This window comes from Myxocyprinus asiaticus, chromosome 8 (assembly GCF_019703515.2).
Source record: "Myxocyprinus asiaticus isolate MX2 ecotype Aquarium Trade chromosome 8, UBuf_Myxa_2, whole genome shotgun sequence".
Classification (NCBI taxonomy): domain Eukaryota; kingdom Metazoa; phylum Chordata; class Actinopteri; order Cypriniformes; family Catostomidae; genus Myxocyprinus; species Myxocyprinus asiaticus.
The window spans coordinates 4561776-4577320 of NC_059351.1; the positions used below are offsets into that span (position 1 = coordinate 4561776).

At 39.1% G+C, this 15545-nt stretch overlaps 1 protein-coding gene across 2 annotated transcripts in view; it reads left to right on the forward strand.

Moving 5' to 3' along the window:
* The window catches only part of LOC127444489 (rap guanine nucleotide exchange factor 2-like), a 64496-nt gene extending 48951 nt beyond the window's left edge, over positions 1-15545 (forward strand). The window contains exons 19-29 of one of the 2 annotated variants that reach the window (XM_051703858.1): positions 949-1189; positions 1291-1674; positions 4222-4433; positions 4536-4659; positions 5122-5145; positions 11126-11343; positions 11570-11698; positions 12155-12304; positions 12436-12595; positions 13820-14349; positions 14440-15545. In XM_051703858.1, coding sequence (XP_051559818.1) covers positions 949-1189; positions 1291-1674; positions 4222-4433; positions 4536-4659; positions 5122-5145; positions 11126-11343; positions 11570-11698; positions 12155-12304; positions 12436-12595; positions 13820-14349; positions 14440-14465 — 2198 coding nt within the window. In that variant the 3' untranslated portion in view covers positions 14466-15545. The remainder of the gene's footprint in view (positions 1-948; positions 1190-1290; positions 1675-4221; positions 4434-4535; positions 4660-5121; positions 5146-11125; positions 11344-11569; positions 11699-12154; positions 12305-12435; positions 12596-13819; positions 14350-14439) is intronic. The other variant, XM_051703859.1, reaches the window with a different exon arrangement.

Below are 15545 nucleotides of genomic sequence, written 5' to 3' on the forward strand. Positions count from 1 at the left end.
TGGTCTCTCTCAATGTTTTGTCTTTCCTTCTCTGTGGTTCTGCTGGTCTTTTCAGTCCTTGTACAGATTAATGTGTGTGTTGTTGCACAGTCTGCAGACTTGAACCAATGGCAAAGTTTTCGCAGTGATAGCATTAACCCTGCATCACTTATGGGAAAACATTTTTTTCTTGAAGGCAACAAAAAAGGATGCAGCGGCACCGTTGCCCTGTTTTTCCCAGTAGGCTGTGTTTTGATGGTAGGCTGGCAAACTTGACTCATTCATTTTAAATGTTGAATTTCAAATTAAACACACCTTCAAGCTGTGGGACTATTTACTTTCCGCTGTCTCAATTGACCACTGATTTCTTTCAGTGGCCTGTCTGTCTTTGTGCCATCTACAAAACTTGCTACTGGGCCAAGTCCTGTATTTAATAACCGCCCTTTTTCCCAACTGTGATCTAAATACCACTTTTAGGACTTTGACTTTGTCCGTTCAGGCTCGCCATATTTTATAATCAGTTTTTCCCATTTGAAAGGGATAGTTCACCCAAAAATTTAAATTCTCTCATCACTACTCACCCTAATGCCATCTTTCTTCTGCAGAACACAAATGAAGATTTTTAGAAGAATATCTCAGCTCTATAAGTTCATACTTTATGCATTTGTACATAATTCTTTCTTTGGTGCTAAAGACGCCTCTTCTGACTTCTGCTTCATTCTCTGAACATGGATCTCCAATTAACCTCTTTGACTTTGTCTTTGTTAATAGGGTTCCTCTTATCTCTAGTTGTTTGATTGTTGCATCTATCTCTTCATCTACCTCATCCATTTAGCTAATATAATTCTAGAGGTTGCATGCAGTTCGTTCTACGTGGGAATGTTTGAATCCTGGTTAAGGCTTATACTGTAGTTCTTTCTAACAGTTATTTTATTTTTTTGTTTGTTTTCTAACTTTCTGAATTCACAGAATTGCAAGACCAGGTGCTGCGTGTTTTCAAGGCAGACCAACAAAGTCGCTACCTATTGATCAATAGAGACACTACAGCGAGAGAAGCAGCCAATCACGCGATTCGAGAGTTTGGCCTGACTGCAAGTCCTGAAGCCTTTTCGCTCTGTGAGGTGTCAGTCACGCAAGAGGGAGTTATCAAACAGAGACGACTTCCTGATCAACTGTCCAAACTTGGAGACAGGATACAGCTTAGCGCTAGGTTTGGTCTTAGTACTCACCAAATGAACTCAAGCTGTATTTGACACAATGAATTGACAATATATTTAATTTATAAATGTTTGTTTTTTTCTCCTGCGTCAGGTATTATCTGAAGAACAACATGGAGACAGAGACGCTGTGTTCAGATGTGGAAGCACAGGAGATGCAGCGAGAATCTCTGGTCTCTCTGTTATCCCTGAGCTCCATGGAGATAGCCAATCAGTTGTCAGCACGCAACTATCTGCTCTTTTCAAGCATTGAACCAACCGATTACATCCTTGACCTTTTCAAACTCCGCCCACAGGAGCCTACTTCCAACCTGCGCAACTTTGAAGATCTTGTAAACCAGGAGACCTTCTGGGTCGCCACAGAGGTAGTACGGGAAAGCAATCTGGCCAAAAGAGTGAAGATCATTAAGCACTTTATAAAGATTGCCCTTCACTGCCGTGACTGCAAGAACTTCAACTCCATGTTTGCCATTATCAGGTAAATTTTCTGCTTAATGTCTAGAAAATACAGTTGAAGTCAGAAGTTCACATACACCTTAGCGAAATACATTTAAACTCAGTTTTAATCATAGAAAACATTCCCTGTCTTAGGTCAGTTAGGATCACTATTTTATTTTAAGAATGTGAAATGTCAGAATAGTAGTAGAGAGAATTATTTATTTCAGCTTTTATTTCTTTCATCACATTCCCAGTGGGTCAGAAGTTTACATACACTTTGTTAGTATTTGGTAGCATTACCTTTATATTGTTTAACTTGGGTCAAATGTTTTGGGTAGCCTTCCACAAACTTCTCACAATAAGTTGCTGGAATTTTGGCCCATTCCTCCAGACAGAACTGGTGCAACTAAGTCAGGTTTGTAGGCCTCCTTGCTCACACACGCTTTTTCAAAAAAAAGCAAAGCACCTCCACAACATGATGCTGCCACCCCCATGCTTCACGTTTGGGATGGTGTTCTTGGGCTTGCAAGACTCACCCTTTTTCCTCCAAACATAACGATGGTCATTATAGCCAAACAGTTCAATTTTTGTTTCGTTAGACCAGAGGACATTTCTCCAAAAAGTAAGATCTTTGTCTCTGTGTGCACTTGCAAACTGTAGTCTGGCTTTTTATGGCAGTTTTGGAGCAGTGGCTTCTTCCTTGCTGAGCAGCCTTTCAGGTTATGTTGATATAGGACTTGTTTTACTGTGGATATAGATACTTGTCTACCTGTTTCCTCCAGCATTTTCACAAGGTCCTTTGCTGTTGTTCTGGGATTGATTTGCACTTTTCGCACCAAACTATGTTCGTCTCTAGGAGACAGAATGCGTCTCCTTCCTGAGCAGTATGATGGCTGTGTGGTCCCATGGTGTTTATACTTGCGTACTATTGTTTGTACAGATGAACGTGGTTCCTTCAGGCATTTGGAAATTGCTCCCAAGGATGAGCCAGACTTGTGGAAGTCCACAATTTATTTTCTGAGGTCTTGGCTGATTTCTTTTGATTTTCCCATGATGTCAAGCAAAGAGTCACTGAGTTTGAAGGTAGGCCTTAAAATACATCCACAGGTACACCTCCAATTCAGTACACCTCCTATCAGAAACTAATTGGCTAATTGTCTACAGGCTTGACATCATTTTCTGGAATTTTCCAAGCTGCTTAAAGGCACAGTTAACTTAGTGTATGTAAACTTCTGACCCACTGGAATTGTGATATAGTCAATTAAAAGTGAAACAATCTGTCTGTAAACAATTGTTGGAAAAATTACTCGTGTCATGCACAAAGTAGATGTCCTAAACGACTTGCCAAAACTATAGTTTGCTAATATTAAATCTGTGGAGTGGTTAAAAAATGAGTTTTAATGACTTCAACCTAAGTGTATGTAAACTTCTGACTTCAACCGTATAGGCAGACTTGGCAGTCACATAAGCACAGCAGTTTGTGTCTCTCTTCATTTTGTGAATAAAAAATGTCTACCTTATGTACAAGAGGTCCAGTTATTTCATTTTCATACATTTACAGTCTTTGTTTTGCCTTTGTTGCTGATTATTTGATATTTGTGCTTGTTTGGTGTGCAAAAATTTCAGATTTCCAAAAATGTTTGTCAAGATTAAAGGGATAGTTCACCCAAAAATGAAAATTGTCATCATTTACTCACCCTCATGCCATCCCAGATGTGTATGACTTTGTTTCTTCTGCTGAACACAAATGAAGATTTTTAGAAGAATACAATGTAAGTGAATGGTGACCAAAACTTTGAAGCTCCATAAAGCACATTAAGTATAGAAGTAATCCAAATGACTCCAGTGGTTTTATCCATGTCTTCAGAAGCAATCCAATCCATTTTGAAAGAGAACAGACCAAAATAAAACTTTGTTTTTCAGTGTAAATCTTAACATCAGCAGTCTCCTTGGACCTTGGGCGATCATGATTTTAAGCTTGATTACACTTCCTACAGCGCCATCTAGCGCTATGTCATGCGTCAAACACTAGAAAGTGCAGTTGAGCTTGAAATCATGATCATGCCTAGAGACTGCAAGATGCACAGTGAAAAGGAGCTATGTTTTGGTCTGTTCTTACCCAAAACCGATTAGATCGTTTAAGAAGACATGGATTAAACCACTGGAGTCTTATGGATTACTTTTATTCTGCCTTTATGTATTGGAGCTTTAAAGTTTTAATCACCGTTCACTTGCATTGTATGGACCTACAGAGCTGAAAAATTCTTCTAAAAATCTTCATTTGTGTTCTGCAGAAGAAAGAAATTCATATACAACTGGGATGGCATGAGGGTGAGTAAATGATGAGAGAATTTTCATTTCTGGGTGAACTGTTCTTTTAGTTTTAATTACATATTTCAAATCAGCAATAAAATTGATATCATAACTTTTGCTTCTTCATCTCAAATCATGTCTCTATCGAGAAGGCGATTGGCTCTTTTTACTGACAGGCGGGACTTCCCTCCTACAGCGGACATATAAGCGTTATGAATACTTCCATTAATTTTCCTACAAGTGACCCTTATGTGTTCCTGTTCATCTTTTGCAGTGGGTTCAATCTAGCACCTGTCGCTCGGTTGAGATCTACATGGGAACGGTTGCCTGGAAAATACGAGAAGCTTTTGGCAGAATTGCAGGACGTGTTCGACCCTTCACGCAACATGGCCAAATACCGCAACCTTCTCAACAAACACAACCTGCAACCGCCAGTCATCCCTTTGTTTCCTGTTGTTAAAAAAGACCTTACCTTCCTCCATGAAGGTAACTTACACCTCTCCGTGTGCCTGTTGCCTTCTGTTGCCAACTAATTTTGAATTTGTTTTGAAAGATGAGTACGAATCTGTCTAATGTGTATGTTTATAGGCAACAGCTCTAAGGTGGATGGTCTGGTGAATTTTGAGAAGTTGAGGATGATTGCACGAGAGATCAGACACGTGGTTCGAATGGCTGCCATCACCATGGACCCTGCTTTGCTTTTTAAGACTAGGTACAGTTATTCAGAATTAATACTGTATTTGATACACAAACACATGACATCAAGAAAACCTTGGTATAGAAGCATCATTAGACTGACACACTGTGTTCCAAAACCTGGCTGAGATGCCTTAGAATTTGGACTAAACAAGATGTCTTAGGTGACAGCATAACTAAGATGCCCACCTTTTGAAACCACTTCATGTTGGGAGCTTTAAAATGCTGCTGCTCAACAGGTTTTGGAACAGATTCACTCTCTTACACAACAGTCTGGCTTACATTCATTGCTGATAGTTCCTGCTGACAGTCATATGTGTGCTTGGTGTCTGTACTGGACTTTGTTTTTTGGGGGGGGGCGTTTGCTCAGTGGGCTTCACTGTTTAAGCACTGTTGTCTTTTTGTCTCTCTCTCCTACATCTTTTTTTCTCGTCCTCACAATTTTCCTGTTCTTCATATTCACAAATCTGTGATTTAGGAAGAAAAAGTGGAGGAGCCTAGGGTAAGTGGGACTGCTACTATCTCTGTCTTTCACTTTCTCTGTTAACCGTCATGTTTTTGCTTTTTTGTGTACTAACTCACTCCACACAAACACTTCCTCTGATAGACTAGCCTGTTTTAGTTGGACGATGTATGAAAAATCTCTTTTTTTTTTCTTTTTTTTTTTCTTCTCCCAAATGCTCATTTTCACTCTCTAGAAAGGCATGACCTTTTTCTGACAAACATTTTGATTTGACTTGCAGTTTTAATAAAGCATCTTTTTGATACTTTCTAGCAGTGTTGTAGTACTCGAGATCGGTCTTGGTCCACTTTTTGAAGGTCGCGATCTCTTGGGATTTTATTTCAAGACCACAGCTGCGGGGATATCACTAAATTGCCTGTGCATTGTCTGATTTATTTATTAACATCATTACTGTGATTGGATGTAAAACATCCTGCTTCAAATGCAAGCAATAACTTGACTCATTTCTAATTTGACATTTTTGTTAGTGTTAACGGCTGTCACCCCTCCCTGCCCCCCTTCACACGCACTCCAAGAAAGTGAATGTGGGAGACAGGAGAAGAAACTGTGGCTGTCTGAGAGATGTCAGCCAAAACTTCTGTAATACAATTTGGCTAGCTAAACCAGTGTTTCCCAACCACTGTGCCCACTAGTGTGCCGTGAAATATAGTAAGGTGTGCCATGGAAAATGATCAAATTCCTCAAAATAAATAAATCATTTTTTTTCTCTGTATTTTAGTGAAGGCATAGAGACGGTAGAAGGGTTTTAAAGTTGCCAATTCAGTATATTTTCCATTACAAAGTATTTTATGCAACCAGTTTAAATATTTTGTCCATCATAACATTATTGTTCTAACAAACTCTAGTCCACTGTCAAACCTCACATGCCCACAGAATGATGCTTCATCATCACACTTGTAGTAAAAACATTCAGTCATTGAACCGAATGAATGAATAGAATACAACAGGTGTATTGTTTTACTCAAAGACTAAAAGCTGTTTATTTGTGCATAGCATAGAGTTACAGATGTGGCTTACTTGTCGTATTTCTTCTTATATGAGAAACTGTTACATACGATTACTAAAAAGCAAATTCTCCTGTTTTAAACAAGTCAAAAAACACCGTGATACGATGTGTAGATTCTCTGTAATCTTCACAGAGCACGTTTGACATCTAAACCGATGAATTTAGGCCGGGTGGCTGCTCTCGGGTTCTAGTGCCTGCCGGATCCAACCTCTGTCAGTGCGACTTATGTGTTTTTTTTCTCTCTGTCAACAACGTGATTTTGACCCAGTGCGACTTTATTCCAGGAAAATACAGAAAATAAATAAAAAATGTATTTGCTGTGCCGTTGCAAGAATTACTTTGAAAGAACAAATCTACAAATTGGAAAAGACACAAATTTGTTGGTTTTTCATTACCCAATTAGCGCCCTTGGCATCTGTCACCTCATTATACAGCGTACATATGTTACTTGCATTTTTTGCATAGCCGAATTTCAAGCATTACGAGTTTACGCTATTAAGACAAACAGAAAACATGGACAAGTTCTTGAAAAGGAAAATATCGACGATGGTTATGTGGGATAGTGGTGTGCCATGGGATTTTTTAATCGTAAAAATTGTTTCGTGGCAGAAAAAAGGTTGGGAAACACTGACATAAACCACAAAGAGTTCATCTGCAAAAAAGTGTCCAAAAGAAAACACACATCAGTATGTAAATTCTGCAATGCAATTCTTACCGAGACGGCTGCGACCACGTCAAACTTTTATCGGCACTAAGAAAGGAAGCATAAAGAATGGTAAGCTAAGTGTAATTGATGATAGCAAAGCTAGCTAGCTAACGTTAGCAATCTGCCTCTTGCTGCGTTCCATTCAACTCGGAAAGTCAGATTTTCCAACTTCCTACTGGGAAAAGTGCAATGGTTTGCACTTGAAGTCGTAATTCCAACTTGGAAAGTCGTGCGGAAATTTTAAACTCCGATTTCACAGAGATGCAGGTGTGTGACGTCACACAGTCTTGTCGGCACCCAGGAAGATATACAAAATAAATGATAAACATTCACTTGTATTAAATAATATTGATAAATGAGTCAAAGTTCCTACATTACATGATATTAAAGCGTATTTAACAGATGTTAGCAGAGTAGCAGGTGTTCAAAACATGGTAAATTATACTCTCTTTTGATAATTGTACACCTGTAGCACAAATGCTAGTGTCGCAGATTGTTTATGAATTGGGTTACTAGAAGATATCTCTGGTGACAGTCAAACACCTGCTAAGCTAACGGGAGCATTGCAGTTTTGTTTCCTTTGACATCATCTTCCAAACATCTGGCATTGGAATGATATCAAGTGGAATATCCCACATCCGATTTGAATGGAACGCAGCATCTGTACCTAAACTCATCTTCACCCAAAGAGATTTAGCGAGTATTAGCTATACATATTAGCAACCTATGTATTTACTGTTTTTAGGGCACTAGTTTCAGTTGCTTGCCAGCTATTTGCCACTTAGCTGGGTGGGCAAACTACCTAATTTAGTTAACATATTGAGGGATGAAGCTAATGCAGTGTTAACTTTGTGAGAGATTGAGGGGACAGGGCATGTAGTGACAAATTGTTGTTCCCAAGTTTTTGCTTGTGATAAACAATGACGAGACAGACCACATAAAGCTATGTAGCTAATGTATATAAAGTTACATTACATCAACGTTAGCTAATGTCAGCTCCGACATAAACACTACACGCCGCTGTAACACTCCCTCGCTTGGGTGAGAGAGCTAGAGATGTGACAGCAGAGAGTGGAGACCGAGTAATGCGCCTCCACTTACATGAAAAATGTATATTTTAAATAGGCATTGAGTACAACACTGCTTTCTAAACATTTAAATATTTCTTTAAAGGTGAAGTGTGTAATTTCTGTGCCACTAGCGGTGCAATCAGAATAGATCGCAACTGTTGGGTTCCGGAAGTAAAAATCCCATCCATTTTTTCAATAGGCAAATTGATTATTAACAACAGCTTATAAAGCTTTAAAGACAGACCTATCATGAGCTTTGAGGTTGTTAATTGATGGTATATGCTTCTGCTAAAACATCAGTCCATGTTATTTCAATAGAATTTTTAAAAAATCGTGTTTAATAACAGATTCCTGGTGAAGAACTACACTAACCATGATTCTGGGGGGGGGGGTCCACCAATCAGAGTCGTGGAAAACAAACGACAGCAAAAGACCCCACTAGCGACCGCCCACTTCTGACACACTGATAATGACTCAATTGAGTCGGCTTCCCTACACTCTAGTTTGCAATATACTTAAAATGTATTGATTCTATACTTACAATCAATAACTTTAAATCAATATTCCTCCATTGTTTTGAATTTGATTGCGTCATTCGCAATGCTTCAGGGGATTGTAGTTCATCATTCAATCTTGTACATTCGTCTTTTTGTCCTATTTTCAAACTTTTTTTTGCTTTAAATCGAAGTTTGTAATGTTGTGATTCACATCAGAGATGGTTGGTTTGATTCATGGAACAATACATTTATGAAGGATTACATGAAATCCTGGAAAAAAAAATGGGAAAAATACTACTAGAACTAGTAAATAAATTATGACTGATTTCAGACAGGTTTCCAACACAGCCCCATCTTCCATTTACCAACCAAACAAAAAGCCCCGCCCCAAACTCGCACCATTGGTTGATCCAATGTTTCTGTGTTAGGGTTATCAATGTTGTGGTAGCCACAGTGGGGAATCATGCTAAGAATTGCTTGCTTATAGTCAGTAGCGGTTTTAACCACCATGCAATTGTGGGGGGCCCCCATCCCGGTAGGAAAGTTCAGCAAAAAACTGAAAAAATGTTTCGCCCACATGCTCTCATTCATAGATATGTGTGAACTGATGAGTTAGGATCTGTTCACACCGAACTTGTTTTTGCGTTTGCTCTGTTTTCCTATGTAAACGCGCTGGACGAACATCCTTGAATGCTGCACCACGTCTCGCTGTTTCTTCAGTGTCTCACGCAGGACATTTTTAAACACTGTATGAAGTTCATAAGAACTTCAGGTTTCAAAAACGCATGTTGAGACATGTTTCATTGGTTGTGCTAAGTCTAGATTGCTTTTGGCACAGGTGTCACAAAGATTTAACCTTCTGAACAAGTTCAGGTTGCAAAGAGGTGACTGTTACAGTGTTTAACATTATTCCAGATTGTTCTGCACCAAGCAAAATTTCAGCACTTGATAAACAGCAGTTTATTTTATCTTCTGCACTAGTGTGCCTAGGGGCCGCCGTGCCTTGTATGTTTACTGTTACAATACTGTTACAAATGTTGCCTACAATGCTTAGAAAAAATACAGACTATTGCAGCATGATGAACAATACACTGCAGCTTCAGAATACTGTATAAGCTTCAGGTGAAAGTACAGTAAATAAGACAGGAATATATTACTATTGTATACAACAAATCCTCAAAGTAATAGTAATGCCTATTGTATCATATTATAATAACAAACTGGACAACAATAAATAATTGTTGGGTTATAATATTAATAAATAACAACTGAAATGTTACTGGGTGAAGTAGTATGTTTTCTACTCCCTGTTCACTAAAAAAAAGAAAAGTTTTGTAAAAATATCTGTAGGTAAATGTTGCTTTTTGTAACATTTTATTGTGGGACAACTGGAAAACATGCATGAAGGATCTTTAACTAGATTTGTATTTCATTACACATGTTGAATGTACTTGGCTACAATGGCTGATAGGATGAATTTAAAATTATGATTAAAATCATTTTATATAATTTAAGCAAAAATGTTCCCCGGGTTGGTCGGTTGCTTGGGGCCTCAGAAATCGTAAACCCGTCCCTGCTTATAGTTTTCTGTCCATATTAAGGATTTCATATCTGATTCGAGAAGGTATTACACTAGGGCTGTCGGTTTAACGTGTTCATTTTGTGTGATTATATAAAAATGATGTGTATAAATAAATTTACGCAATTAATCATGCCCCCTGACGCGTATGTAACATTTGTTATAATGGGACAAGTTTTCCTACCATACGAACAATTCAAGCTTGAAGTACATCTGTTTTTACAAGTCACGTCAGTAGGTGGCAGCGCGCCTCAACAAACCTCAAGCAGCGCAGCCATTGAATGAGAACTGCTCACTGAGGAAGAAGCACAACAGAATACAGAAATCTTGAGACACTATTTTCAAAAGTTTCCACTACTTTTAACTTGACACAGCGGCCTAAAAATGCACCGTTTATGATGCTGAATACCAGTGAGACGCTCCAAGTGCGTTTGTCTGAGGCACGCACATGTACATAGAGCACAATGTTAAAAAACCCAGACGGAATGCAAAAACGTGTCCTCTGAGAACTGGACGCATGGATGAACTCTGTACTAAACAGATTGATGTTAACCGTAGGTTTGTTCAATGATATGAGAATAAAACAAACAATATATTGAGTTCTTAAGCCAGCTTTTGTATTGTCTAATCAATGATTTATTCATCTGCCACAATAATGCAATTTATTTCAAATGCTTCAATCTGTATTATATAATTATTATCCATTATTTATAGGAATTATCTTTGTTTGGGGGCCTTTCTCAGCAAATTATGATGCATTTATCGGCATATCGTGTCATTAATTCGATAAAAAAATGTGAATCAATTGACAGCCCTAATTTCAACATAAAAACAATTGCATGCATCACCTTTAACCTGTTGTTTTCTACAGTAGTCACTCCTCTCAAACAACTTTCTTTGTTATGCATGTTAAAATGCCTCACGGCCATGACAATTCCACCAAAACGATTCTCTGGCTGGTTTTGTCTAGTTGTCTAAAATGACAGGCATTTCATCTTCCCCTTGCTAACTTCTCCATTTGTTTGATGTGTTCTATGATGACCTCGCCTGCTTTCATTAAAATACAGTGTGTCTTTTGTGTGAATGTGTGTGTGTGTGTAGGTCTCTAAGTCAAGTGAGCAGCTCTTCTCTCTCTGACATCGGCACGATGGGCGGCAAGAGGAAAGGGAGGCGGAGCTCTTTCCTCAGTTCCAAGAAACTCTATGAGATGGAGATGATGAGCAGACGTGTGCGACAGTATTTGGACACGCACACTCACGAGAGTGATGAGGATACACTCCATGGTCTGTCCTTGCAGTGTGAGCCTGCCAACAACTCAAGTGAGACACATACACTTTCAAAGAAATCTAACTCCCTCCTTGCACACAGTAAAAGTAGAAAAAGTCATTAGGCCTATTTGGACACCAATTGTTTTTCAGTGTGATTATAAAATAACTCTTGCATGGTTCTGGACAATAGAAATAGGCTTTGCTCAGCAACAACAATAAGAAAGTTCCTCTAGTCTAGGCCTATGTCAGGTCAAATCTATGTGTGTGTGTGTTTCAGCACTGAAGACCTCAGGTGAAAAGAGAAGAGTGGATGCGTCTCCTGTCAGTCAAAGAAGTGCCACTCCTCGTCAGCCAAATGGAGATTTCGGTCGCAAGAAAGCAGCTGGCAGAGAGTTACCTCCATTTGGTTAGAGCATTTTCTCAGATACGGTCACACGCACATTCATACCCAATTACCCCAAGTGTTAGTAGCATCAGAGCGCCCTCTGTTGGCAGCTGGAACTCTCCAATAAGTAGGTTACAAAATAAAAAATTAAGGTATTTTTTTAAAACAAATGGTTAGTGAATGGAGATGCTTAACCTTTCATGAAATGTTAATCGTCAAACTCAGGAGGTCATACTAAATATTATATGAGCTTTTAAATGTTTTGCTTCCATGTCTAAATTGAGTTTAAAAACCCTTTTTATATTTTATTTAGTGTTTAAATGATATTTTAAACAAATTATTTTTCTAGAAAACTAGCTATTTTACATGCAAGGAATTTTTATGTTAGATAATAGTTTATATAATATCTCTAATAGGTCTTACAACAGAAAACATGGGATTTGTGCTTCTAAGAGTTGAGTTTTTGTGTCTGTGCAGGTGCCCAGTCTCCTCAGTCTCTCCATAAGATTTTGTCTCTCTCAGAAGAAGGGCGGGACAGACAACGAAAGCCACCTGAGGACTGCCAATCAGATGCTTCATCTATACTCTCCTCTCCTCGCACCTCACCTCGCAGTACGCCTAGAAAAGGTATGTACCAATGATGTGTATTGAATCAGTTTTACAATATGCAAATGTATGTCTATAAGGAATTCTGAGCAATTCTTACATTATTCCGTTTTGTGTGTTTTTTTTTGTGTGTGTGTGTGTCTGTCTCATAGCCCCACAATTAGTAGTGAGTGAAGCATCAGATCAGTTGAGTCTGTTAAGCTCCTCCTCTTCCGATCTTATCATGGCTGATGACCACACGCATATGCAAGCCCGTACGCTTACACACCCTCTCAACACGCGTAGGACTGAGCCTGACCAAATAAGCCTGGGGTAAGAGGTTTACACACACCCTTGCAAAAATGAAAAGTTATTCTATAACATTATTCTGGTCCTTGATGCTGATTGGTGTATACAACTTTCCAGCCGTGCTAAGCTGGTGCTGTGATGTGAAACACCTGTTCACTTTTTGTTTCACTGCGCAGCACCTTGGTCCAAAATTAACACTCGCCAAGTGCCACTTGCAAGAAACAATTGTCTTTGCTGAGTAAGTGAAACATTTGCCAGTGACTTTAAAAGGAAGCGCTACGTTAATTGTAAAAAACATAGTGTGACCTTCGCTGAAGTGACTTCTGCGATTCAGAATAGCATCTCAGAATGCACTGCAGCCTCAGCTTTCTGTTCTTGGCTGACTGAAATGGAACCCAACGTGGTCTTTTGCTGTTGTAGCCCATCCATCTCAAGGTTCGACATGTTGTGCATTCTGAGATGCTATTCTGCTCACTACCTCTCTCATCAACAAGACGTTTCCATCCGCAGAACTGCCGCTCACAGGATGTTTTTTGTTTTTGGCACCATTTGGAGTAAATTCTAGTGACTGTTGGGCGTGAAAATCCCAGGAGATCAGCAGTTACAGAAATACTCAAACCAGCCCATCTGGCACCAACAATCATGCCACGGTCCAAATCACTGAGATCACATTTTTCCCCACTCTGATGGTTGATGTGAACATTAACTGAAGCTCCTGACCCGTATCTGCATGATTTTATGCACTACACTGCTGCCACACAGTTTGATGATTAGATAATCGCATGGATGATTGTTGGTGCCAGATGGGCTGGTTTGAGTATTTCTGTAATCTGCAGCCTGAAATCGAACTTTTAGGAGTGAGTGCACTTAGCTGCATAGAGAGCTATAGGATGCACCCTTGCTCACTATTTAGTGTATGACTTTACCTCCAGTGTATTGTCTGTCTGCACTGGTCTCAGAACAGTTTGAAATGCACCTTGTTTTCATCCTAACTCCATATAAAGCCTCTGAAAGCAACATTTTTCTGCTTATACATATGTATGTCATCTACAGCACCTATAGAGGCCAACTATAAACCTTTGTTTACATGTCAGGATGGCACTTATTTTTTGTTGCTTAAAAAATTCTGTGTTTTGCCAAACAACTCACTATATTGCATGAATATATTTATAGTACAGTAGGGCCTCTCATACCCTATTGTTTAATTCTTTCTATCATTTAGAGTCATTCTATATTTCTTTTTCTCAGGTGCTACTCCCTTACTCAGGATCAGTGTGACCGCGCATCTTTGGATGCTGTAGACAGTGGGCGTGGCAGCTGGACGTCCTGCTCCAGTGGTTCCCATGACAACATCCAAAGTATTCCACAGCGTGTTAGTTATTATGACAACCGCAGCTGGGAGACACTGTCAGAAAGGATTGGGCGCAGTCAGATGACCACACCTAACGGTTACTGGGGTGACGAATTGGAAGGCGACACGGGAACGATAAAGCGAAGAGGTGGAAAAGATGAGACTCCAATTGCGAACAAGAGTAACGTGAGTCGAAAGGAGGGCCGATTTAGAGAGCCCCCGCCCACACCTCCGGGTTATACTGCGCTTTCATTGGCTGAGGCAGATAGCCATAGTCATGCTCACGGGCGACGCCCACCAGACTACACAGCGGCGTTGCAGAGGTCTCGCTTTCTCAAAAGGTCATGTGAGCCTCCCCCGTTACACCCATCCAGTAGATTGCCAGCATACACCCACTACCAATCACCACGAAGGGCCCAACAGGATGGTTAGTATGTATATAATTTAACAATTCACATGCAATTGTAATCAGGAAAGGAAAACTTTAAATTCAAGCTCTCTTTTTTTTCCTCTACAGAAAATGAGCAGATATCTGCTGTTTAAACAGGGACACTTCCTATATCTCTGCCCCAGTGTTTCACAATAAACCATTGATCTGGCAGACTGTGTGGAGACATGGCCAAAAATGAACTACAGCCAAACATTTCAGGTCTTCATGGAGATCACTGTGAAAGAAGAGAGGAGCAGAGAAAATGTTGGCACTTTTAGCAGATGTTCTTCAAAACAAAAAAAGGAAACAATGAATCAGCATAATAAAATGAAGAACAATGTCCCATCTTACGTTAAAAGTGGTGAGGTGTTGCACATGATGCAATGTCAGTGTTATAATACAGAAACATGGAAAGTGTTATTTAATTTGAATTTTTTAGTCTGCCATGTTCCTTTAGTATGTGTGTTTAAGAGTGGAACTTTATGTTTGCGTGTGTGAGAGAGGGAGGATTGATGTAGCCCTCTTCAGACACTTGAAGACCGAAAGAAAAGACTGAGAAGCTGCCTCTCACAGACCTCAATAGTCTCAGTGTTTAATGTAACTCATGATTTTATGGTCATTTTAAACACGCCTTTTCTCATCTGATTGTGTTCCTAAAAACTTTCAAAATGTGGCCTCAAGCTTTTGTTTGAAGAGATTTTAAGTTTCATATTTAAATGTAATTTTATCTGTCAATTCCATTTCTAGGCTATTCAAATGATATATGGCACAAATCATGAATTGTTGCACAAATTTTCAGAAGCAAGAGATTTTTTGTAGGTATAGTTGTTACATAGATGATAGGTGGTCAAGATATGGTCAGTAAATAGTTACAACAGTATATTTTACTCTTTAGAATGTCATGAGTTTGTTCAGATGTATTGCTTATAGCTCCTTGTGTTTCAACCTAGCCAAATCTATATCACATGTATTTACGTCTTTTACAAAGACAACTGGCAAAGTCTGTAACTACTTTATATTTTTAATACAATGATTGTAAATATCGGTTATATTTTGTTAAAGATTTCAGAGACCTATTCTGTTTATTGGACACAATTCAGCTGCAAATGACTGAGAAAAAATATACACTGTAGCAATGAGTATTGTTCTTATTAAAGAAATCTCATTTCTTGTCTCATTTATACAAAGTACGA